This window comes from Rhipicephalus microplus, chromosome 3 (genome assembly GCF_043290135.1).
Source record: "Rhipicephalus microplus isolate Deutch F79 chromosome 3, USDA_Rmic, whole genome shotgun sequence".
NCBI lineage: Eukaryota > Metazoa > Arthropoda > Arachnida > Ixodida > Ixodidae > Rhipicephalus > Rhipicephalus microplus.
In genome coordinates this window covers 153,116,275-153,142,499 of record NC_134702.1, presented here as the reverse complement: position 1 = coordinate 153,142,499, position 26,225 = coordinate 153,116,275, and the positions used below count along the sequence as shown (strand labels likewise).

At 44.0% G+C, this 26,225-nt stretch overlaps 1 protein-coding gene across 1 annotated transcript; it reads right to left on the bottom strand.

The window, feature by feature from the left end:
- Positions 1 to 141: 141 nt before the first annotated feature.
- LOC142803010 (neprilysin-like) lies at positions 142 to 26,007 on the bottom strand. The gene is made up of 11 exons (XM_075888107.1): positions 25,691 to 26,007; positions 23,297 to 23,617; positions 19,376 to 19,556; positions 18,220 to 18,531; positions 16,700 to 16,960; positions 13,824 to 13,997; positions 10,996 to 11,111; positions 8,605 to 8,851; positions 7,218 to 7,763; positions 2,355 to 2,546; positions 142 to 213 (listed from the first exon to the last, which is right to left on the bottom strand). The coding sequence occupies exons 1-11, from the start codon at positions 26,005 to 26,007 to the stop codon at positions 142 to 144; spliced, it is 2,739 nt and encodes a 912-aa protein (XP_075744222.1).
- Positions 26,008 to 26,225: the final 218 nt, after the last annotated feature.

Sequence of the window (26,225 nt, the reverse complement as noted above, 5' to 3'; positions counted from 1 at the left end):
TCTGTTACGGTGGCACACAAAAGCAACAAAAAAAAACAAGTGGCATTTTTATATGTGAAACCGTGAGAAAAATCGCCTCCGTGATGATTCAAATGACCACCACGATGATGGGGGCCTGTCCGTGCAGCCGGTGTCACTTTGTCACCACACTTGGCACCTGTTGCGTGGGTTCATCACATCGTCTTCTTTGCAGTGGAAGACGGATGCAAATGCCTGCAAATGAGAGCAGAAGCCAAAATTACCTATCATTAAGATACCACTGAATTCAAAATGTGAGCGCAGATGCACGTTCGTTTTCATTTAGCGATACAACATTGAAGTACAAGGTTTAAGAGGGATCTATGAGTGAATGGTTACAGGGCACTCTTTTTCAAGTTTCAAGGTCGCCATGCACTCTCTTAATCTTCGTGCTGTACATTTTTTGCTGTTCTCCCGCACCAAGTCCAAGGTGCGCGGCAATAACTGATGGGTGATTGAAGATGTGCAGAGAAAGAGAAAAAAAGGGAAAGATAAGAAGAGAAAAAGATAATACACGGTAAGAAAGCGAGTGTTTCCATTCGGCTATCGAGGTACGGTTGATAGCGTAGCTCAACTCTGTATGATACGCCATAGCAAGGAAGTAGGAAAAGGAAGCGAGGGTAAGGAGTGGGAAGGAAGAAAGTAGAGAGTAAAGCACAGGATATAAAAAGTGAAGAAGACAAAGAAAAGCAGAAAAAAAGCATGAGGTACAACGTAGTACTTCTCTTGTCAGCGAACAGTTACAAGGTATTCATGTGCGATGTCAATTTTATCGATCAAATGGAATGTTGTTTTAACTCTCTTGCCACTTTTCCCGTTAAAAATTTTGGACAAAGACCATCGAACCGCACCTTTTTGTTTCTTGTGATACCCTGTTTTTTCATTCACCTCGAAACTGCGCTTATGCTAAACATTCTCGTCGCATCACCAGCAACTAACCCCTGTCAGTAAGGTGGAAAATGGATGACAATCCTGTTTTACACGTACTAATCAAACATCTTCACCAGCCTGACTGCGGTCATGGCCAAGCACATGAGTTTTTCATATATGTTTAACTATAGGTGTTGTACTTGGTGCGGTCAAAGCATGTACTCGGTGATTAGTACAGCTACTGACCGAGACTAGGTGATTAGAAGTGAGATGCAAAAATACATAAAATTAAGTTTGTATGATTACACAAACGATTTGCTCTTAATATTTCCTGATGGAATTGAGAATACTTTAAAACTTTATGGCATACTGGTTTTGATAAGTTTCGGTCTGGTAATGGCAAAACCTTCAGCGATAAGGCCAAGTATCACCACATTACTGAAATATGCCCGCTTCAGAAGAAGTGTAAAACAAATAAAGTGGTTTTTCTTAATAAAAGTATACCCTCCTCTGTCCATTGCCGAGAAAGGCTCCGCAGCCGACACACCCACCAGTGCAGCGGAAGAAGACTCACTAAGTAATGGCTCAGTTAGTGAAGCACACAGTAGGCGGAAGGGTGGTGCAGGCCGATATCTTCGCGTTTTATCGTGAGAAAGCGCCAGCAGTGCATACAAAGGCTAATCAAGCTGGAAGTAACCATGACTTATTCCTTCTTGAAGGCAGTTTGCTCGCGCTGAAGTGCCGGTGTGCGACTGCCTACTTGATTGTTGCTTCGCAGTATGGGCCTAGCTGTACCCTTGTTTCATTACTATATGGCTACACACCTCGTTTCGCAGAAATTTCGGTGTTGGCGTCGATGCATGGGTCGGTGCTGGCGTCGTTGGTTGTCAGTGTGAATTGTAGGAAGAATGCCATTTAGGGTGAGTAGTCTCCTTCGGCACGGAAAACGAATACAATTGTACCATGTCGAACGTTGCATCATACACTCGTCGTGGGTCTTTCGCGTCTTCGCACGAAAAAATATGGGTAGTGGGTCCTACTCAAATGTAGTACAAATTACAGTATAATTTGTCAACTTCATGATTTACGTGCGCAAATGTTGCTTTAGCGAAGCCAGACTTGGAAGAATAATTTCTTTGCGCCGGGAAACAAGAATATACGAATAAGGGAAGACACCCATGTTTATCGCCTGTCCTTCTTTTTCGGCGATAAGAAGTCATTTCGTCATGTCATACAAACTCAACTACGACTCCATTCTTCGAAGGCAGGCTAGTAACTCAGAAAGTGATGTAAATTGGTCCCGCTTACAGTACCGCGTGCAATACTGTTGAAGGCGAAACGCGAGCATCCTTGAAGTTTTATTACGAACTATTGCTAGGACACAATATCTAAGGCTGCTAGATAGGCCATTTGTTGCGTCTTCCAGCCTTGGTGTCCGGAACTCGACCCTGCAACTACACACATACCCTGGAGTTCATAAGAGCCACGTTGAGTCGCGCAGCCGGTGACAGAGCCCTATCCGAATCCGTCGATGCTGCCATGTCCACTAATCGCGGTGCGTGCTCGCAGTGAGCCACCACGTAGTTGACGAAGAAGAGTTCGAGGGAGTTCTTGCCTGGTAGCTCCACGATGTTGGGGCCATCACGCAGCTCAGAGTACTAGAATGACAAGAACAAAGTAGCAAACACACATTGTGTAAATATCATTACACCATTGGGTATACATTTTTAGAAAAACATGTACAGGTGTATTATTGGCCTGAGAGAGAGCGGTAGCTAATTAAAAAAATAAGCTTTAACAACTTCCTTGTTTTAAGATGGGTGGCGTGGTCGGTTGAGCACCGGGTGCGTGTAGTCGTGGACCATGCAAAAGGTCATTGGCTCGTTTCTTGATGGCGGCCGGTGCTTTTTTTCTAGCTTTTGTTGTTTCTCTAAACCCTTACGTTCGTTACTCTGCATTTTACCGATGTAATATCCGACACGAAAATGCAGTCAGTCAATTTCGTAGATCCGAACTTGAAATATTTTCGCGAGACGAAAAAAAAACACCGAGATTTTTAGAGCTAGCATGAATACAGTCATGAGCAATACGACAGAGAACCGCAGAATCATGCTTGATTAAAAATTACTTGCATTGTACTGATATGTACGTGACGTGCTTTTTATTGATGTGTGACATTTCTGACTGCTTGAATTACTCCTTTTTTTCCAGGGTTATAAGCGAATATAATAAACTAACCAATGATGTGGTGTTGCCACCATCCCTGAATTTGTTTTGTCCCTTATTGAGTAACTTGCTATTCTTTCGTTATAAACAATTGTACTTGAGGCGTTGTTATAATATCTGAAGCGTACTTTAGCCAACATTTGCATTGTCTTTGCACAATATATTGTTTTGCTTTAGGGGCGAAGGTCCTTACGCGTGGGTCGTACGTTTTACGTCGTCGTCCTGGTAGTATTAGCCAGTTTCAAGCTTTCGAAACGCTGTCACACCATATCCGCGGAGTGAATGATGGTGAGTGAAGCGAAGTGTCCATCAGTCCATTTGTGCTCCGCGCGTCCATCGATTCGTTCATTCGTTCGTTCATCTGCTTCTCTCATCGATCACCTACTGTATATGCTGTGAATTTTTTTCTTCTGTAGTTTATATTTTTTGCCCTACAAGTAGTGTCATGCCATTGTACCTCCTTCCACGAAAATCTCTTATAGGTAGCTGCAGTATTGATAAATAAATGAAAAAATGTATTTTTATTCTTTTCGTCCACTCTTGCTTAAAACTGGAGTGACTATTCAGCATTTTTAAATGAATAAACGTACTTCGCTGCGTAATACTTGTTTTTTATTCGAGTACTGAGTAACATGAACACGTTTACGCATGCCCGTTGTTTTTTGGCTGCCTTAAATGTTACTTCAGTGGTCCAGGGGCTTACGGGAACACGCCGATAACGTTCATAATGGTGCGCCAACATCTCCTTATATATCATATCAATAAAAAAAACGCCGATAACGTTCGTAATGGCAAAGATGGCTTCCTGACGCTATAGGTGAGCACGCGTGGATGTATTCCGCTGTTCGAAAGCACCACAGTTCTTGATAGGATTAAAGAAAGCACAAGCACACAATCTTTAGGCTGCTAAGTTGGCGTGAAAGTTACACGTGTGTAAGCAATTGCGCCATCAGCTGCTGTGTCAGAAAGAGAGCTCTATTATGGCGGTCAGCGTAGCAGGCACGGAGATTGTTGTTTAGTTATTTCATATCTTTGCGTCTGTGTTTCACTATTTTCTGTTCACTCGAGTATCTATAGTAGACTTCTGGTCAATAAAAGTTTAGTTCGAAAAGAACGCTTGTTGTGTCTTTTTCCTGCTCGTTGTGTCTTATTTGCATGCTGTTAACCTTAAGTTCCAAGGGGCGTAAGCAGAAATATTTTTTAGGGTTGGGGGATCTTCCTTGTAATGGTCACTTTTTGCTTTGTATGTAATGAGGGAAAAAATTCGAGGGGAGGGGCAGGGCCCGGTGTGCCACCCCCTAGCTAACGCCGCTGCAGTGTTATCTCATACGATGCGTCTAACTGTTAACAACAAAACGCAGCGACGTGAAATTATGACGCAGATATAAACACACAGTGCATGCGCTGATGGCTAAGAGATGCTGTATCAAAAAATGTCGAGTTCCATACGTCGCATGCAAACCCCCAACTACTAGCAAACTAAAGTAAAATAAATACCATGGGCCCGACACGTAAATTTGCGTCTTCAGAAATGGCGGTATGCAATACCAAACCGTTACAGCTTTCCCGAGAACGCAAGCATACGGCTGCACTCGAGGAATGCGCAGCCTCCAGTAATTGTCGAGATGAGCGAACGACAAAACTTGAAATTTGGTATTTACTCACACTGTTATCTATCTGCTTGTTCCTTGCATATACGATGGCAATAGCTACACGTAGCTCGCGTTAATCAAGAACAGCTCCGGCTTCCTTTCAGTCCTCATCTTTTGTCTTCAGTACTCACATCGGTCAAACAATCTAGTCAGCCTAAATATTTTTGGAACGAAGCAGCACCCGCGCTTTCCAATACACGAGACACTCATATCTGAGTGTCTTGTGTATTACTTTTTAAGCCCCAGAACCACGATATAATCACGAGAGACGCCGTAGTGGAGGACTCTGAAAATTTTGACCATCTCGCGCTCGTTAACGTGTATTGGCATCGTACAGTATGTGAGCCTCCACCGTTTTGTCTGCATCGAAATGCGACCACTGTGGTCGGGATCTAATCAGCGACGTTTGGATCAGCAGCCGAGCATCGTCCGCGCTACGCCATCGTGGTAGACTACAAGACACTAAACGAGAACGGTCCGTGGCATGCTATACCAACAATACAATCCCCAAAACCATACAGGTATGCATTATGCCTCGCCAATATTTCATCGCCCTAACTCCTCTTTCTATCTTTCCGCTCCTCAACACCTTCCATTCAATTTTATCGTCCGTAAAAAAATTAACGGAAATGAAATATGTGGTCGCAGTGTTTATTCAAACGATGGGATGCGCCATGCGAAGAGGCGATAGCCACATATATTAGTCTTGATGTGCCCTTCCGTGTGCTGAGCAACACACGGCAGGGCACACGAGGACTGACGTTCTATCAAACATCGAAACCACTCATCTTGTAGCCGGTTCATCAGAGTGTCTTTTCTGTTTTAGACAGTTTTTGATGGTCGCCATGCTTTTTATTAGTGTCTGACTTTTGGTAAGATATGAAACTTTCCCCGCATTGGTCTGTTCTCACCACCAGCAATTATGGGCGAAGATACCTCTCCTAATGTATACTACCCTCCCGGTGAGTAGTTTTGTGCATTGTGGAAGAACTGTGTTGTTTTTATCAGTAAGTAGATGCCATTGCATCTGATAACGAGAGTAAGATGTTCTGCTTCCTTACAGATACCCTTATGCTTTTATTCTATATGGGAGGCAATGAAGAGAACTTGTCGGGTCTGTTAAAGTTGCAAAGAAGGTTCGCTTAGTCATCACAGGTGTAGAAAGCATTAGTGTTATCCCCATCTTCCGAAGTTTTTTTTAACTTTGCATAAGCGCACATACAAACGTGCATACGAATGTACATACATGAAAGCTAGTGAAGCACCTAACTCTCCTACCACATTCCATCCCACATTCATTCTGGCTACACCACTGTTACTACTCGTTACATTATGGTGAGTCCTAGTGTGTTATTTTGCCATGTGATTCAAGTTTAATGAGACAGTTTTGTGTGGTAGTGCGTCAAGACTCAGGCTCACAACATTAGGATGTCGAAGTTTTTTTTGACAAGTTTAATCTCTGGCAGTGCTATCAACATAGCCATTAAAGTATATATCATAACTACAATACAGTACGGTTCAATAGAAAAATTACATTTTACGCATAGGACACCTAGATAGCGCATGGTTTCTGTGCTGTTGAACACCACTGTGATGTCAGAGCATCTACACTGTTTTTATGACAAATGTCGTTTTTAAGATATATTTGAAACACTATCAATTTTCTTGTTCGCAGTTGTGAATCAGACCTTCTTCACTATTTGTATCCAAGGTCAATGAGTAGAAGACCACTGATATGCTAAGCGATATTTTGATGGAAATGAAGTGTGACAATGTCCTCATGCATGACAGAGGTCTTCAAAAAAAAACGGTCTCTTTGGGGACGTACTTATAGCTTTTCCATTTGACTATGTCATACCTGATAGCCAAAGTGTTTGCTTTCGGGCCTTGAAAAACTGCAATTACGGGGAAACGTACTCTAGAAGCACTTGTGTATTTTTCATAGCCCATGAAGAAAGTGTTGGCGCAAAAAGGTGTCCTCTCTGTCAAAAGTTATAGGCAAGAAGTGTGAAATAGCCACTTGCGATAAAGTGGCTTAGAATACGAACTTTACAAATAGGGAGTTAGGGTAACAGAATCGATGTAGTTGGTAAGCAGTGTTAATATATTGGGCGTAGAGACACGTACATACAAGAGAGAATAAGCAGCATTTGTGGTACGTTCACTTTTCACGTGTGTACGTGCCTTTACGCCCAGTTTTTTTAACAGTGACAGTTTTATACCACTTCTTGGCCCTTCATTGCCTCATTTCCACACCAGTGGTAGTTGCGTACCGATTTTCCGTGTGGTCGCCTAAATGTATATTGCTCAGCAGCTACTGCTTTATTGCGGTGTATGTTATGATCGTCTACAAGATGGTGTCATTGTCATTCTACGACGGCTTATCTACTATTAGACCATCCGTGTAATATGGAAAGAATAGTCAAACGCTTGTAAGCGGATTCTCCTCACCTTTGCGAGATAAGTCCTGTAGAGCTCGAACAAAGGCTCCACAACAGCAGTGTCGACAAAGAGATCGCTTGAACGGGCCGATGCCTTGCGGTCTCCCGTCAAGTTGGCATACTGCTCAGCCAGGCAGTGAGTAGCTTCCTCTCGGTGTCGACTCATGGAGACAGAGTGCACTGCGGAACCCTGCTGGCCGGTCGTTCCCGCATCCGAGGACTGCTGGCTACCGACCACGACGCTCAGCAGGGCGCGAACGACGTCGGAGCCCAGGACGGGTACAACCAGAGGGTCAAGGCCAATGAGCATCGCGGATAGGAAGGAAACCAGGCTGGGGGATATGAGCAGAGTGTTTCGCGCCTCGAAGTAGTCGGCCCGTGGCCTGACGCGCAGCGGAGGCCACCGCGTCTCCAGGTTCTCTTCGGCTCGATCCGGGTGGCTCCAGTAAAGTGCGTTGGTCGCGTTCTGCCGGATAACATACTCCTCGAGAAGGCTCGGTGCAGCCCTCGAACTCGACGAAACGCTACTGGTGGTTGTATTCTTGGAGCTTTCGCTCTGCGAAGAGAAACCGCCAACTTCCTCATAAGTCTCACCAGAATGCCGCATGGTCGTGACGGAGACCTACTGCTTATAAATAGTGGGTTGTTGAGAAGATTCGTTGGGAAATGCATTTTCACACATGTGAAATTTTTTTAAAGATATCACATAAGCCATGAGATGGCAGATACGACGCCACCCAAGCGGGCTCCTGAGCAAGCTCGCGGATTCAGGTCTCACATTGCCTATGGATAGCCTAATACTTTACCCTAATCAGGAGGACACTTTTATCGTGTGAGAAGCGGTTTTTATTTTTTTCGTTTGCGCATACATACGCTAAATAGCATACGCCTCCCTGGGGCCCAATTAGGTGCGGGAGCGCAATTTGAGCGAATTGATTGTAATTTACGCTCCAACGGAAAACGATGAGAAGAAACACAGATTACTGTGTCAGGCATCTGAGGGGCTTCATTGTATGATAAGGTAGTGAGAGATTAAAGCCCAAGGTGTACCTGACCGTTGGAAAAAGCATTCTTTGCAGTTTTGCAGTGTCTTCCAAATCTGCCCATCTTTGACTGAGTGACGATTTCATTCAATGTAATTCAATAGTGATGTAGTGATATCAATCGCACATTTTTGCCACATCTGATGTCAGAGGGTAGAGTCATATTTTTTGCAGTCCTTGAATTCACGATGACGTTAGATTTTCGCGCTCTATGAGATTTGTAAGGATTTGGCCGAAATACAAAAAAGCTCAATTTCTTTAGCGTGACCATGACCTTTCAACCGCAGTGTCATGTCTATACTTTCAGGTACGATAACACAGATGCTGAGGGAAACATAAAAAAAGCCCACTTGCCCTCGCAGAGTCCCGCGCCTTCGCGAGCGAAAGGCCTGCTGTGATGCCGGCTGTCGAGGCACCGTAGTACCGCGACAAATGTTCTACGCTGTCATCGGGCTCTTCGAGAAAGACTACTCGCAATGCGTCGAGCCTCTGCAGCACTGGCCGCAGCTCGGCCGTTGTCGTCCCCGCAGTGTGGTTGTGCAGCAAGGTTGCTATCTGCTCACGTGCTCCGTCTACTAGTGCTCGCATGCCACCTTCGAACCTGCACTCAGAAACAAAAGCACTTTGTCTATCAGCTTCATTTACAACGATAGCAACCCGTTGATTGATGCGCAAACAGTAATTAGTGGGCCTAGTCGGTGAGTGGCATACACGTTTACACCACGTGTAAAGTAAACATACAAAGGTACCATTGACTTGTCCTTTGTCTCGCACAAATATTTGTTATAATAAAAGCGTTTAGTCCCGCCAGGTGGTGTAGTGGCTAAGGTATTCGACTACTGACCCGCAGGCCACGGGGCCTAATCCCGGCTGTGGCGGCTGCATTTTCGATGGAGCCGAAACGGTTTGAGGCCCATGTGCTTAGATTGAGCAGCATAGTAAGGTACCCCAGGTGGTCGAATTTATCGGAGCTGCCCAAATAATCATATGGTGATTTTTAAACGCGAAACCTTGGATATTATTATTAGTTGTTATTTAAAATTTTATTTTTCATATTACAACACATTTACAACTAGTGACGTCACTTACACTTTTCTTGGATATATTGTCCGTTAGTGCTCATGAATATTTATTTATTTATTTATTTCAACATACTGCAGCCCCGCAGGGCTATCGCAGGAGTAGGCAAATACATACATAGAAGAGCATAACAAGTGCGCTCTACATCAGTGGTTAGTGTTGTACAATAAATATTCATCCAGTGATAAAGATCGAACGTAACCAGGCAAACAATTCCACAATTCAATAGAATGAACAAAAAAACTATATTTAAACGCCATCGTACGATGAGTGAAAGTAGACATGTTTAACTCATTGTAACATTGCGCGGTCGTTAGTCTAGCGTGTGCTATATATTTGCTGAGTAAAGGGGACCGTGGGGAATAATTAAAGCATAAAGAAACTTCAAACATTCAACGTGTCGACGGGAAGATAGACTGGTAAGCTGTAAGATAGGAAGATGAGATTTTGGTGAAAAATACCTGTCAAAGCGACGATAAATGAAGTGTACAGCTTTCTTCTGAGCAGATTCTATTCTGTTGATGTCCGAAACTTTGTGATGTCCGAAATTGCGCTCCTTAGAACCCAAACTAGTGCTTAATATTTCTCCTTCTTTCCTTAATTATATAGCGAGGGTACCGTGCTGGCACACTTGATGCTTTCAGGTTGACTGCGAGGGAAAATTGGTCAGCTGCCAGCTCGTAATAAGATCACGTGCTACGTGGCGCCAATAAGCAGGCAAAGTGCGTTCCACACTTACCGTCATGGCTACTGGCGGCGCTGACTGACGCCCCCGCTTTTACATTCACAAATATACTCCACAAATGGAAGAGGGAATGGCCGCTGCGGTAGCTCAGTTGGGGGAGCATTGGACGCGTCATGCGAAGAACGCAACTTCGGTCTCTGCCACGGCAAGATATCGTTACGTCCACTTTTCATTCTTCATATTCAAATTGCATTTACTATGCCAATACCATCTGCGATACTTTCTTGGCATGATTGTCTGTGTGTTCACATTATTATTGTATCTAACGAAGAGAAACGAGTTCTTGAAATTCCACTTCTTTCTTTCTTTACAAAAATATATGTTATGTACAAAAAATGAGTATTAGTGGTTTGATATTTTCTGAGGCAGTATTGTGATCCCCAGGTACAATGATTTCTAAGTAGGTGATCTAAGTGACACATTTCATATTCTACACATGAAGCTGCTTGGGGGACATGTCTAAATGTGAAGCATGCAGTGCACGGAGACAAGGCACAAAAGAAGCGAAAAAACCGGCGACCGCTGCGCTGCCCGGCAACCATGTTTGTTTTTTCTCGAATGAAACTTGTTGGGAGTGCAGCTGTTGTCATGTAGGCATGAACTATCACCAAGTCACCCAACTTTCAAAGTTACTGGTGCTTGTAGGGTGGGTACGGCATACTACAATTAAATAACGCACAGATGACTAAGACCACAGAAACAAACGGTGTTGCATGCCCCTTTTGTTTACTGAACTGGCAGGGGCAGATGGGCGAGTTGTTCCTAATTTTTTTACCTGTTTTTCTTTAGGTCACAAGTTTCCAACGCTCTCAGTTCTTCTGAACTTCGAAGTACTGCTTAATTATTTCCGCGCTTAAGTAACAATTCGTTTCTGGCACCCAGAGGGGCACCCATTTCTGAAACCGGTGCAAAGCACTGACTTGTAGCTGTTTCCTTCACTGGTGTCGCGACTGACTGCATGGCGGGCGAGGGACAGGGCGCCGTAGCGGTAGGTTCTCGCCAGCAAGTGAACACATGACTGGAGCTCTTCAGGTACCTGCGTTGTTTCACAGAGTTATTGTGGCAACCACTGCGAAAAAAATTAGTAGTTGTTCCGTGTAAGAATACAGCGGATGAGCGAAGCTCCTTCTGAAATTGGACTGAAACGACTATGCGCCTGATCTTGCTGCTGGCTTTCATGAAGGTGGTAAGGTGATTACCGAGTGGGGACTTGGTGGGAAGAGTGTTTGATGCGCTCGGTGGAGGGAAGAAATTGCCTGGTGATGTCCACAATCTTATGAACTACTTATTAAGCAATGCCAGGATACGCCATGACTGGAAGATAACCGGATTATAGTTCCCATATTAAAAAAAAAACAAGGGCATCAAGTTACTTGGGTAACAGCTGAACGGTGATATCTACCTTTTTCCAAATAACCCTTTCACTGCCACGAATTGAGGAGAAAGTTGTACCAATTTTGCCTACAATTTTTCCCCACTCGAGGAAGTACTTTGGTGTTGCTATAATGCATAACGTAAGTTGGAGGGAGCATGTTGCCAACATTTGTAGATATGCTCCGCGAAAGCAGGTATTGCTACGACGCATAGTTAAACAGGTATCTCCTAAGACTACGAAACAATAAATCTATATTTCCAGAGTGAAGACAAAACCAAGCATTCTGCGTGACAAGATGATCTACCAGCAAATGAGACGATTGCTTGAAACCACATCGAAAAAAAATGCAATATGGAGGACACATAGTGAAAGCAGTTTCCCTAATGCATGCAATAGTGCGTGGCAAAGGCGCAGAATCACGTTCGACGTAAAGACACGCTAGGTGCACAAACATTGGGTATTTAATTGGTGCAACCGTTGCAACGCTAATAAGTATTTCGTTGTCATTAGCTGCAAAAGCATCAGCAAAGAAGGCCGCTGCATAGCTTCGGGTATTGCACTGAGGACGCGTAGTTGAGCTGTCACTGCTTTGCAAAAGGAACAATAATGGCGCAGTTGAAACTTGATAGGTGTACTTGCAGTAAGTATTCCAGGAAAAATGGAAACACCCAATGTTCAGCGGAGAGGCTACAAATTCAGAAGGCGATGCGCACGGGGTGAATCGCACCATCGCGTTCTGCTATTAAATGCGAAGTTAAAGTGTACCCCAGCGTTTCGTTCTTATGGTGTCATTTCTGTACGTTTACTAGGTGCATTTCTTGCAGTAGGGCTTTAGGAATGCGCAAGGCAAACATTTATAAACCTCTGTATGGATACCGGCAAAATTGTTCTCAATTCACGTAGAGAACTAAGCTCTAAAAAGTAGGCTTGTTGCTCTCAAATTTCGAATGTCAGAATAAAAGAAAGGCTTTGTCTTTAGCTTGTTCTTCAGGTCACTCTTTTTTCCCTGAAAACTAACTTGTTTCTTGGGAAAGAATTGTGGTTGCTACGATGAATTTGCTCGCACAAGTTGTATATTCTGTACTTTGAACGTGAGAACACTAATTTCGTAGGCTCTACTTTGTATAACCTGCCCATTCAGTGTGGTCACTGAATGGACAGGTGTAAGTTTCCTCTTGAAAGAGTATTCCGCAGTCGCCAGCATTGCTACTAGCGGCACTAACTCGCACTCCTAGATTTAAAATCGCATATATACCACATAAACTGAACAAGGAGATGAGATGACCACCGCTGTAGCTCAGTTGGTAGAGAATTCAACGTACTCTATCAAAGGTCGCTAGCTTGGCCCCTGCTGTCGCAAGTTATCTTTTTGTCGCCTCTATTTTCTTCACATTTACATGTTACTTACTAGAGATAACACACCTATAGTTTCCTTGGCTCTGCTGTAGGTGAGTTCAGAATATTTAGTGTCTAACGAATAAAGCGAACACTCAAATTCTCGTTCTTCGCTTCCGCTCCAGGCTTTTTAAACATCTCGCATACCTAAAGAACACAACCCTTTGTTGTTGATCGTTTTATGTACACAAAACGGAATTACCTAGATTTTCGTAATAATTTCATTCACCTAATCATCAAGGCTAGCTTTTAATTGAATATATTTTCCGACTGCTATTAGTTTCTATAAGATACGCTAAGATCCTATTCACATTTATTTATTTCCCTCCTGTTTGCTCTCTCACCCGAGGTCATTTACTCTGTTATTTGAAGGGGCAAAGCAATCAGTCTTCTTACTTTCCCACACGTATATTTAAATTGTCCTAAATGCCTTGTCTATTTCATTTTCGTCTTTAAAAGTAATTTATTTGCATTGTATTTAATTTCCTTCTCTTACAATGTTGTTATGTGATGACTACTTGACTGGATAGCAGCTTTTAGGCACTCTAATTTGCCTAGTAACTTTTTATAATATTTATTGACTTTTTATTACGGGTCGCCCTAGTATCCGCAGCAGATCATAACCTACAATGTGGAGCTTTTTTTTTCACACTACTCTATCGTCCTGTTGATGCTAATAACTAAAAAATCACTTTGCATGCACCTTTGTTTTTTCGATCGCATCAAATAGCGCTTAGACCAAATGCTGTGTCAAACATCATGAAATGTCATTTTACATCAGATTCTTAAGTAACAACAATGCCAAAAAAGTTCTAGCTTAAATCGGTCTAACCCTTTACCCTTATTTAGACACAACGCCACATGTGAGTGCGTGGCTTACTTAACATTCACAACGAAGAAAACAGGTGGTGATGTACGCGCTGAAGATCCTTCTCGAATCGGCTAGGAAGCGCTTTCCATGTGAGGTACCTCGCTTACCTGAGGTACGTGTTCCCCGTGGCTCAGAGTGATCAGTTCTTGGGCAATGCCTCCATGGGGCAAAGCGGGGGACAAGAAAACAGTCAGTGAGAAGGCCACGTAGTTGAGAAGTGCGCTGGTCTCATGATTGTCGAGCAACGACACTAGCTTTTCCAGTTGGCCCGGGCTGTCCACCTTCAGAAAAGAACGAGCTATCAATTAGCTGTCTGGATCGCCACCGAACACATGGTTCCTGTGTTCTGGACACTGGACCGAAATTTTGCCTTTCCTGGCTGTTGGTCCAGATAATTGCATATGTGTGTTTGTGTAGAAAAATACAGCACTTAACTTCAACACAGCTTTTTACGATCAAGAAGAAAGGAGCAGCACTGACGCCCATCCACGCCTGCAAAAAAATAACAGTGGCTGCTGGACTACCAATAAAACCAATTAGAAATATTTGAGGGTGCAATTAATAAATAGAAAGCTGTTATGAGACCAAAACACAGGTCCCGTAAGTGGTAATTGTTCTTCGCCACCGGTGTCCGTAACCACTATCACGCAAAGCGAGAAAAAAGGAAGTAAATAAACACTTCAGGTACCCAGCGAGATTCAAAGCGGAGTGATGTGCGTGCTAGCCCAGTATTTTACCACTGGGCTATGCCGGTGCTTGGAACACCGCGGCAAACTGACCCAAGCAAACTTCATGTGGGGAAAGAAATCGCAATAATGTGCGTAATGAAGTGCTTATAACAGCAAAGGAACAACCTGGCTTCAAACAATGCGAATTTCGTAACGAGTGTGTCTTCGAATGGTACACCCCATTATAAAACAGCGCTATAGGCATAACTTTACATCGTCGTTAGCCACAGAATGAAAAAAATGCACAGATTCCTTGTAAGTGGGTAGGGTGGGGTATAACGCTTCACCGAAAAATGATGAAGGATGGCACAGTGAGTGTCTACACAAAAATTATGATCTATGGCGTAGTGGGCACCCTGCTAGTTTACTTGAAGCAGTTACCCAAATAGTGTTTCAAAAGCTCTGAAAGGGCGCTTTTTTATCTTTCACTGTGACTGTGCAGCGCGTTTCACGCAGGCCGGGCGGTCTTTCAGCGTTCCTGTTGATTTGTCTTTTCTAACACGGCGGTGGCATTGAAGCTGCTAGGTAATGCGTTATGTTCGTATATTTCATGTTTGTGCGCACATATCGCGCATGAAGAATTATCGAAATTCCGATATAAACTCCGGCTGCAGGACTTACCTGAAATCAAGTGCGAATTGGGACTTCTGGTGATACTTCGCGGTAACTCAAGAAAGCTCAAGGTAACTCAAGGGTGCAGGATTTACCTGAATTTCAGTGTGAATGGGGACTTCTGGTGATACTTCGCAGTAACACAAGAAAGCTCAAGGTAACTCGAGGGTGCAGGATTTACCTGAATTCCAGTGTGAATGGGGACTTCTGGGGATACTTCGCGGTAACTCAAGAAAGCTCAAGGTAACTCAAGGGTGCAGAATTTACCTGAATTCCAGTCTGAAAGGGGACTTCTGGTGATATTTCACTTAACTCAAGAAAGCTCGTAAATGAGGTTGTGAGCTTGTGGGGTATAAATGACGTAACTATGAAGCCTCAAAACCCATAAGAATAGTTTTTATTTCCTTCTGCGAATAATAGCACTGCTTGCGATTTTTTTTTCATTTCACGGAGTAATTTCTCAGTGTTTTTCTTAGTTGTCCCGGCTCATATTAGTTGGCAAAGGGGACATAGAAAAATACTGATTTCGCTATTCGTGCCATAATTAAAGCCAAGCCATCCAAGACCATCTTTTGACTAATTATTCATTCGAAATATTCCAGGCCCAAGCGACCCGTATCATTACTTAGAATTCCCGCCGTTCTCAAGCTCCTTGACTACTTAAACAATTAGCATTCCATTTATTAAGAAGTTACTTCATATTTATTCCTGCGAGTTCGTTTGTCTAAATAAATCCACGGCCGTCTATTCATCTTACAAATGTTCAAGTTTAAAAACATTTACCGAACACGCTTCGCATCAGAAGGAAGTTAGTTATTACCACGACTTCGCAATATTGCCTCAAAGTCTGTCTAGTTTAGAGAAATATATTTTGGCAGTCTTTTGTCACTTATTCTAAAGTGGTGATCCCAGTTGCATTCAAAAAACCTAATACAGGTGGTAATCTTCCTTCTGTCATAATGAATAGTGCTACCTTTATTCTATCATGCCCTTTATGATTTCTATTACAGATATAATGTACTACTTTTATTGTATTTTGGGGCTGGTTTCATGGATCAAATATATCTGCATTCGTTGTATAACACTGCTTATGCTCGTTATGCTAGTGATATGCATACGAATTACTTCATTCATTCATTTTTATTCGTGGGTCTACTGACTGCGCTCGCACTATGAAACTCTAGTAATAGCTCCTACTTTGCTAACAGCATACTCTACCCGTGATAATGACAGCGACCGCTGAAACTGACAGTCGAAGATGATGATAAATTGATGCTTGGGATAAAAACAGAACGGCAAGTTTTTCTGAAATTTTTAACGAATGAACGATATGTTGTTATCATGCAAGAATAGATTTATTAGCTGAAATTTGCAGGTAAGATGCGATGATATCGATCAAATTTTCCGCAGCTTGTACAATGTGAGAGCGGGGAGTGGGAATTATTGTATATGCAGAATGTAAGGTAGCCACCGGGAATCTACTTTTTGGACGTTACGGCAAATATGACGTCTCTAATGACATGCACGGGGTAAAGTTTAGTGCGTTAATCCACACGTGAAAAGTGGAAATAACAAAATTATGAAGTTAAAGCGAAAACAAAAAGCTCGTAGAAACTGGTCGAAACGCGTCTGAGCTGTCTCACCTGCACTAGAACACGTGGGTCTCCTGTTGCATTTTCCTTGACGACGATGTCGCCCATAAAAATCTGCACGTACTCGTCCCACGACCAGGCCTGGCTGCTGTAGTCTTTCGCCAGGCTATTAACGCTCATGAGTGCGCCACGAACGAGATGATCATTGTTCAATGTTTCCTCTGAGACCGAAGATGCCAGTGAGTGACCAGCAGTAGGCAATTCATTTCTCATTTGAATGACACTAGATAGCTTCTCGTCGATGGCTAGCACCTGGGAGAACACCATGGTGTAAAAGTGGTGAATGTACACGTGTATATTCAGCTTTAGGCGTCAGTTATTTCAGCGCAAAAAGAATTGTTTTTTTTACATTTGAAAGTTGGAATTATTAAAACGAATAACAGGGAAACCGATTGGTCTGTTTTATTTCTTTATTGAGAGAGCTTCTTACAGGAATATTACAAACAATACGTTGACCGGCCACACATGAACAAAGTACGAAACCATTTTGAGGCTGTGCCCTGAATACTCTGAATACTCTGAAAAAGAATAACTATACCGGAGGTGTTTGACTTTTTTTTAAATGTGAAGATGAACACACAGTTAGAATGATGGCGGTGTAAAATAAGTTCTGAGCTCACGCGGCGACAAACTGGCGCTGTACAATGAAGTTTTCCAACGGTAACAGCAGCCCAAGAACTTACTTATATTGAGTTTTGAGTAGAAACAGTCAAACCTAATATAATTCATGAGAGTTTAACGTTCCAAAGTCACCATATAATTAAAAGACACCACAGTGGAGGGCTGAAGACGTGCGCCTACCTAAGAGCCTCACGCATTTTTGCTTCCACCTCAAGTGCGACCCCCGCAGCCGCAATTAAATCACACTAGCTGTGGTTCTACAGTGAACCACCAGGCGAATGTGTAGGATTGAAAAACTAAAAAAAAAGCCGTTGAATAGAAGCCAACGTGACTGGAAGTCTGAAAACGAGCACAGATGCTGATTCGTTCGCAATAAAATTGTTTTATAAAAATGTCTCAAGTTGGTTCTGGTTCGATGAAAAATATTTTAAGACGTGCGCCACGCGTTTGAGGCACCATTCTGTATTTTAAACGCTTTAGCTCTGAATGCACAGATTTAGAATTTCCTCAACAAAGCCTAAAAATAGTCTGTAACTTGAATATAGTGATAAGGGTATAACGTTTCCACTTTCTATTTGCATACGGGTAGACAAACGAACTGCCGTCACTAATTATGCATAAGCTATGGCGGTGCATCGCGCAGTCTCCCATGGCTTACGGCATGGAAGGAATGTGTACACTATATATGAATAACCTTTACTGCGCAAAGACAGATGTAGGCATGCTGTTCTGAAGGACTCTGGATTTTTTTTAACACCTTAGTCTTTTTTACGGGCACTAAACCTAACTACGAAAACATTCATTATCTACCCCAGTACGCCGGAGAAGCCTATGAATTTAGTTTTTTTTTTCGCATACATAGAACTGCAGGGCAATCTGCGAAAGCGTACCTGAGCAGCTTCTTTTCTGAGTTTCCTGGACCTCGGCTTTAAAAGAGCGAAGCCGGCGATAATCTTAAGCAGGAGAGAATCTTTGTCGTCTTGGCCCACGTGATCTTTCAGCCGCATTGATGGTGTTGACTCCGGTGCGTCGATGAAGAGGACCACGCTGTTGGCTTGTTTGCGCCGCCGCGCCGTGGTCAGCGACGGTTGAAAGATAGCCGCCAGGCCAAGCTCACGGTCCAGCATCCCCACAATGCGGGTTAGGTTGGTCGGGGAGGGCGATGACGAGGAACTCTCATTCGATGTTTTGTAAGGGTAGTCCTGGGCACAAGTTTTTTATAATGGCAGTGGAACACGCAGCATAACGCAGACACGCAATACATCCCAAGAATCAAATTTTCAAACCATTCACAGGTCCGATAGCATTTTTAAACTACAATGACACCAAGAAAGGAGGACACAAAAACCCAGATGTTCTACAACTGGCGAGGAGATTGTTTGGGCTCTACGCTCCATTGACTGGTAAAGCAGATATTTAGGGCTAAGCGGCGTGCCTATCGAAATCAAAATATTGTACGAGAATGAATTACAAGAAAAAAACTGTGTTTTCTTGATTAAGAATCCTGCAGTAATTTTGAGTTGGTATAAAAATTGTAACAAAAACTCAATTGAGGAATGAATACATGAGCATAACGTGTGAGTAATTTTATTATAAGATGTGTGAAGCCCCCTTTAGAGCATTTAGAGTTATTTTCGAAATGACAATGCGCTATAATAACTACGGTGGCAGCTGATCAAGCTTGTCTGAATCCTGCAACACTAAGAAATATGCAAACAGAATCGCCTGGTTCACACATGAGCAAACGATGTTATAAATGGATGAAATTTTGTAGTTACACAGTAGACAGTCAACTTTACGCTAAGGGATAACTACTCGCCTTTCAATTTACTAGACTTGAGCGGACACATGGCTGCCTTGAGCCGGACTTTTCGACACCCGCCGCGTCAAGCGAAAGACGCCAGATCATTGACTCCTACTGCTTTTATCAAACAGTATTGTATCCTATTGTAATCGCAAAACTACACCATAAGCGTACTGCGTTCGCATGCCTCTAATTAAACCAAAGTCTTTACATTCTGGAGGCGTACGTCATCAAGAGCATACTTCGAGTCCGTAGTGGAGAAAGAGCTCCTCGAGCTCAGGCCCCTGTCCTCGGCTTTTCTTTTTGGAGACGCAGCGCAGGAAGAAGTCCGCTGCTCGCGACATGAAGGAGGCGTTGTGGCCGCTCACGTCTGCGCTGGCCTCTGCCTGGTGTATCTCGTGGAACATGTTCTCCAGACGGTACCTGAGTTTCAAGTTTGTGGTGCCATATTATCGCGACAGCAACTTTAAGGACATCGGAGGTGCATTCCTGCAGCTATCATAATGTTCCTAATAAAGTCAAACTCTATAAAATCACCCTGAGCGTCGTATGTTCTATATGTGAGTGAAAGCGCGCGAGGGCTGGCACCAGTCGCGTCATTGGTACATATGAAACGCGGCAACCCTTTCCGTCGCGCGAGAACGAAGAGAGGTGCGGCAGATGGCGGGCTCCTTATCACCGGCCGGTGAACTTGAATCAAATGGGCGTGGTTATGTGTCTTCGCCCCCATGCATAGAGTTTCACACAATAATACCTAGACGGGAATCTGGCGCTAGCGTCTACGCGGGCACCTTCAGCGGTGCTTGTACCTCCATTGGAATTATGGGAAGTACAGGCTTCGGATCAGCTTCGGATGGCTCATGTTCTTGAGATTCACGACGCTTGTTTGCTGAGTGTAAAACAAAGTGGTATGAAGTTATGTCTAATGAAAACTTGTTTTATTTTTTTGTACGCACACTTTAATGCAAAGTGTTTTTGTAACTAGGCGGTAGAAGTGAAAGCTGGACAAATTTAACCACCAAGGTATGCTTAAACGACCAAGGTTGCTCTGCTATTGCGTTTAAGATTTGGCATCAAGATGTAATAGATTATTCTTTACAACAATTTAAAACAAACATTCTTGTCTAGCCCTCGAAAGTACGCAATATCTATTTATGGAAACAACAGCACAGTATTAAGAGCGGAACACTTTATATTTCGTCTACTGCGATGCCAGGTGCGCCTGTTCAAGTGGTCTGCCTCGAACGCATTTCTCGTTTTGTTGTGAAGTCGAGTCAGAAAAGCGTGATGGTGCGTCTACTTCGCGTCGCCGTTGTTTTGCAATTGATTTCAATAAGTTTTGGCAAGACGCACTAACAACAAACGTGAACTCAATATAATATCCTGCAATGACATGGGACACAACATCAATTCGCAGCGGTAAGTCGACGATGCTTTGCTTAAACTGTCAAACGCGTCTTATATACAGCTCCAGCGTTGCAGTAAATTCACAGGCGTAGCGGTTTTCAGCTTCTTCGAATAACAAAGGCGCAGCTTCAGTCCTTTGCACCCATCCCACTACGCGAAAAATGAAACTGAAACTGCAGGAAAAGATCCGTAGACAATTTTCTGGCTAACGCGTTCCAATCTTAAGCCTGTACTTCCCATAATTCCTATTAGGGTACTTGATCGCAACGCCAGATTCCTCTCAAGGTATTATTGTATGAAACTCTATGCACCCACGCTATATTCACAGACATCAGCAGACGCCTGTTGCCTTACTAGGTATAGTCCTCTGACCATTTACTGCGTTGAAGGTATTGACAACATGAAGCTAGTTTTCATCGCTGGGCCAACCATGTTCCCTTACGCCAGCATTTTGCAAATGAACGTCAGAATATATGCCAAAGCTGGCAGCCTTGCTTCGAAAGGCCTTGCAATTTGTCGCTATCACATTCATTGCTTCACACATTTGACAATAAGTAGTAAACTCTGAACATCTTTACTGCACACCAGTAATTTTTATTTGTTTTTATTAACATACACTGCAATCTCCATAACGGATATTTACCACGGTGAGAATGCATGATGGTGAAAATGAAGGCAGCAAAACAAAAAGGGCACCATACATCGCTTCCGAAAAAAATCGAAAACAAGAAATAAATTGATTATGAAAATACATTATTTGTGCTATTGCGCATAAATATACACAATCTCTAAGAAACATCAAGTACAAAATGAAAGTTGGCAAAAACAATATATTATACCAAAGAGGTCATATTGCAGATTAGAAAGTAATTAATTAGTAAGGTTATTCCATTCAATCACAGCCCTTGGAAAGAATAAATGTTTGAAACAATTGATTTTGTACGCGGGTTGGGTAATTGTTAAGTGATGCCGATGTTTTGTGGCACACACAGAAAAAAAATTTTATGTCAAAATATCACTAGTGTAAAGTTTATTGAAAATCTGGTATTTCAGTTTAAATCGAAAGACAGGATTGCGTTTCTTAAGTGCCAGAAAGTTTGCTTGTTCTAGAAGTTCAGTTGCAGATGTCAGTGCTTAGTGTACACATTAGGCAAATCAGATATGGTGTCTGCATACTTCTATAGCTTGATGCCTTGGAGTGGTGGCTGTGGTAATAAAAAACGGTTATTACTATTTTTTAAAAAAATGCCCGCAGCTTCCCTCGGGGGAACACTGAGGAGGATGCGGAGCATATAATTGGTTAACGGGGTGTTAAAGTGCGACTGACTTGGGTCGATGGCTACATTGGTTAACGTGGTTGTGAAATGGGGTGTTAAATTGCGACTTACTTGGGTCGATGGCTAAATTGGTTAACGTGGTTGTAGGAGGGGGTGTTAAATGAGTGAACTCGTACACACGTATGCGAAAGGGCGGCGCTGGTCGAAGGGACGTCGATCATTGTGTTTGTGGATTCGTTGGAATTCATTTCACCGCGACCTTGGACGTCGACGCGCCGTACAAACCAACCGACGAGCGGCAACTGAACGAGCGAGCGCCGACCTTGAGTATATATACAGCGCGACGGCGCATGCGCTGTCAGCTGTCGAATGTTCTCGAAGGAGAAGCGCGCGCGCGGCACAGATGGCGACGGCGCGACGGCGCATGCGCTGTCAGCTGTCGAATGTTCTCGAAGGAGAAGCGCGCGCGGCACAGATGGTGGGCGATGGCGCGACGGCGCATGCGCGCGCGTCAGCTGTCGAATGTTCGAGAAGCGGTGCGGACGGCGCGGACGGCGCACTACAAGGCGCGAGTATAAGATGCTTCCGCATCTAAAAGAAATGTGCGAATGGGGCAAGTCGGAAGGACCCGACCTTCACAAACACTTCGAGGGAACGCCCATCCGGGATCTTCGTAGCTGGCGCGGCCACCGGAGCTCTAACCATCAATGCATCTTAGGCTCGTACGAAAGAGCGGGCGACAATGACAGATTCTTGGTCTTTTAGAGAGGGGGGGGGGAATTCAATGTCACTGTGCTTTTTGTGTGCAGTTACGGCATCATTCTGCGATATACTTAATCTTTTGAAGAACTGTGTTTAGAATTCTAGTAATAAGTTGTCGGTGAGAGATTAACCAAGCTCGAACTAGGCGCGTCTGTTGATGCCTTATCTCTGCTCTAATATTTTCAAGCTGAAAAACTACTGCTGTGCTAGTTAGCTGAGGTGGCAACACGACCGCTTCCGCAGCAGAAATTGAACAGTTGGTTGTAGAAATGAAATAACAGGTATAGGCAGGCATATATCCATCATTGTAACTCAGTTAAACGTAGAGTGGCCACATCTAATTTATAAGGTACATTCCGATCCTACCATAAAGGAAGGTTGCTTTTAGGGGCGAACAATCATAGGGTGTGAATCGTTTGCTCCTCTGTATTAGTATGTTGTAGTAGCTTCTATTTAGTGCTGATATATCGATTGGGACACAAATTTGGATGGTTTCTTCTGCGCACTTGACGACGTGTATGGTTCCTTCTGCACACTGGGAGTGCGCAGAAGGAACCATCCACGTCGTCGTATGCATGTAACGCTCCATAGAATGTACTTGATCAAATGCCTCTGGCAACTGAGGAATCGGGCTTGCTGTTGAGAAAACTTCGGCATGTTCGTTACGTGTGTGCAATGCACCATACGGTTAGATATACCAAAGACAACGGCCCCTACATGAGTTGTCCCGCCGCGTAGACTCTGTAGGGCATGGCTGCGAGGGTGTCTTGATGAAACCAGCGGCTGGGACACGCGTAGCTGTAGAAGTCCATGCAGGGGTCAATGGTCTCGTCCAGCTTCCCACCCAGGTACTCGCCCTGCCAGCGACACATCGTCGAGCGGCAGCCGTCCACCTGGCGGATGTACTCGGTCTCGCCTGTGACCGCGCCGGCAGCATCCTGTTGGCGGTTCTCGGCCGATGGACCAGCATGCCGTGACCCGCCCTTGCGAACGCGTGCAGCGCCAGATCGCACGAGGGACTCAGTGCGCCACGGATTCCTGTGGTTCAGCACGCCAAGAGGTTTGCAAAAGTTGATTCATTGTGACATAACATCGCAAAAAGGCTGCTAATAGTAAAGACAGCAAAAGAATATACTCTCTTTGCCACCCACAAGTCTTTGAAGCAATCGAACGGGAATCACAAGCAGTCGCATCAGGTCGAATTTGAGTGGTATACCTTTATATTTCATTACGAAATCTCTAATCAAAGATACGGCAAGCGTGCGTGCGTGAGACTATAAATTAAGAAATGCAGTACGTGGCGTCAGCCAATCTCTCATTGTGTGCTGCTGTGCACTTCGGGCGTTCTTAACTAAGCATTATTTCTGTGAATATCCAATTAAATAATTTCTTTAGGTTAATAAATCTCATTTTGCGTGGAAGAGTAGAACCGCACTTCGGCACTAGGCGTAATCGAACGCTGTTTGCACTGAGATTTGGTGGTTGATTGCTGCTGACCCATAAAAAAAGAATCAATTCGTCATCAACATGCGCAGCCTCTGGCGTGTGTACTTTTTCCTACAAATAAGTAGTGGTCCCTTTGCTACCTCATAAAATGGCGTAGCTGAATGTGCAGTGGGTCCGTGGAATATACACTCTTTGCACAAATTTTAATTTCTCTGCGTATAAGATTCCACTGGGACTGCTCTGGCAATCCGCGCAGACCTGAAATTTTTTCTTCTTTAATTCACTGGCTCTTTGCGTACACCAACAAATTGTAGACCAAAAATTGGTAGATCCCACGTAAAGTTGAAATCGACGATATGCGAAGCACGAAAGAAAAAATGTTGATATGTTACTTTAAATAAAAAATGCTGATATGTTACTTTAATATCCGCAGAACGTTACGAGGTGAAGGTAAATGTTGCCGTACATAACATCCGTGCCATAATTATCATATTTGGATGTGTCGTTTACCTTCGTCATCTATTCACGTCACGTGATACCAAATTTAGTATACGTGGAGCTGGAAAAGCGGCCGTGAGCACGCTATGAGTGTGGTATGTTGTCACGTTCCTACATGACATGCGTGTCAGGATTATTTTGTTCGCCAGCCATATATTTTGTCATCCAATGACGTCACGTAACACCAAATTTGGTATATATGGAGCTAGCAAAACCGCGGCGAGCGCATCATGAAGGGCCTATTATACTCCAATGTAGCGTTGACACGCTCGCACGCTGGGCACAGCCACGCTACGTTAGCAAAACGCGAGCATTCTGTAGTGTTACGCCAGGTGCAACGGCAACCAGGTGCGACGACCTGACGGCAACCAGCATGAAATTCGCTCCGAAGCATTGCCCAGACTGCACTGCGTCTGCGTCACTTCGTGACAGAGGGACGCCGGACGAGTTGAAACGCGCATGTGTCAAAGCAACGCAGTGCGGCGGGCGCCAGCGAATATATGGCAGGACCTGTGCCTGGCGTAGCAATTAACGCGGGCGTGACGCGACGAAACGAACGCCAGCGCGCACGTGCACCAGGTCACGTCGAAGTATATTGGCGCCATGACCGTTACATGTAGTCATGCTCCCACATGACACGCATCTCATGATTATCATGTTTGTACCAGTCACATACCTCGTCCTCAATTGACGTCACGTAATACCGAATTTGTTATATGTGACGCTAGCGAAACAGCCGCGAGCGCATCATGAGCGTGTAACGTAGTCACGTCGTTACATGACACGCATGTCATGATTTGCATGTTAGGGTCTGTCGCTTGTGTTCGCCATGCAATCTTGCTTTACCAAACCAGTTGTGCAGCATGTCATGTGAACGAAACAACCGCAAAAGCTGCAGGACCAAGAAATGTAAATTACCACATTCTTGACATAAATGTCGTGATTTTCATGTTATGATTAGTCAAATGTGTTCCTCATACAGTCTTGTTAAGCCATATCAAGTTTGGTATCGATACTGTTATTGAAACAGCCAAGAGAGCTAGAAGTCATAGGCGGTTAAATAGATAGATAGATAGATGGATAGATAGATAGATAGATAGATAGATAGATAGATCAAACTCGCCGAAATTCACTAAGAAATGTTTAAAAAGAAAGTGGGACACTCACTTCTGCTGCCCCACGCCGCTACGGTGGGCCTCACTGTTCGCCGAGACTGGCACCGCAAGGTCAGTGTCCCCGTCGGCCAAAGACAACCGGTGCCCGTGCACCGCCAACTGCGGGACGGCACCGCTGGCGTCCCGCCTCGACGACGTCGCCATCATGGAAGAGATGACGAGGATGCCGGCGATGGCTGCAACCGTCCAGAGGTACGAGCGGGAACCAATGGCAGCCGACACGTGCTCTGAAAAGGTAGACGCCTTGCGTGGCGGCTCGTCAGCTCGCGCAGGGCAGAGAGCCTCTTCCTCGGCCATTCCGTGCGACATCCTGTGAAGTAAGCAACCCGAAACGTCTAATTTATGTGTGCAGCAAGGCGACACCTAGACCCTACATACACAAGACTTTTCCAACATAAGTGTCTTCCACATGACACATCATATTTCCTAATAATGTGCTCAAGTTGCGTCTTGCGTGCCATGATTCCTACTCAAGACAGGCTTCCCTCAAGAATAGGCCTCAAAGAATGCACCTTACAAACATAGCA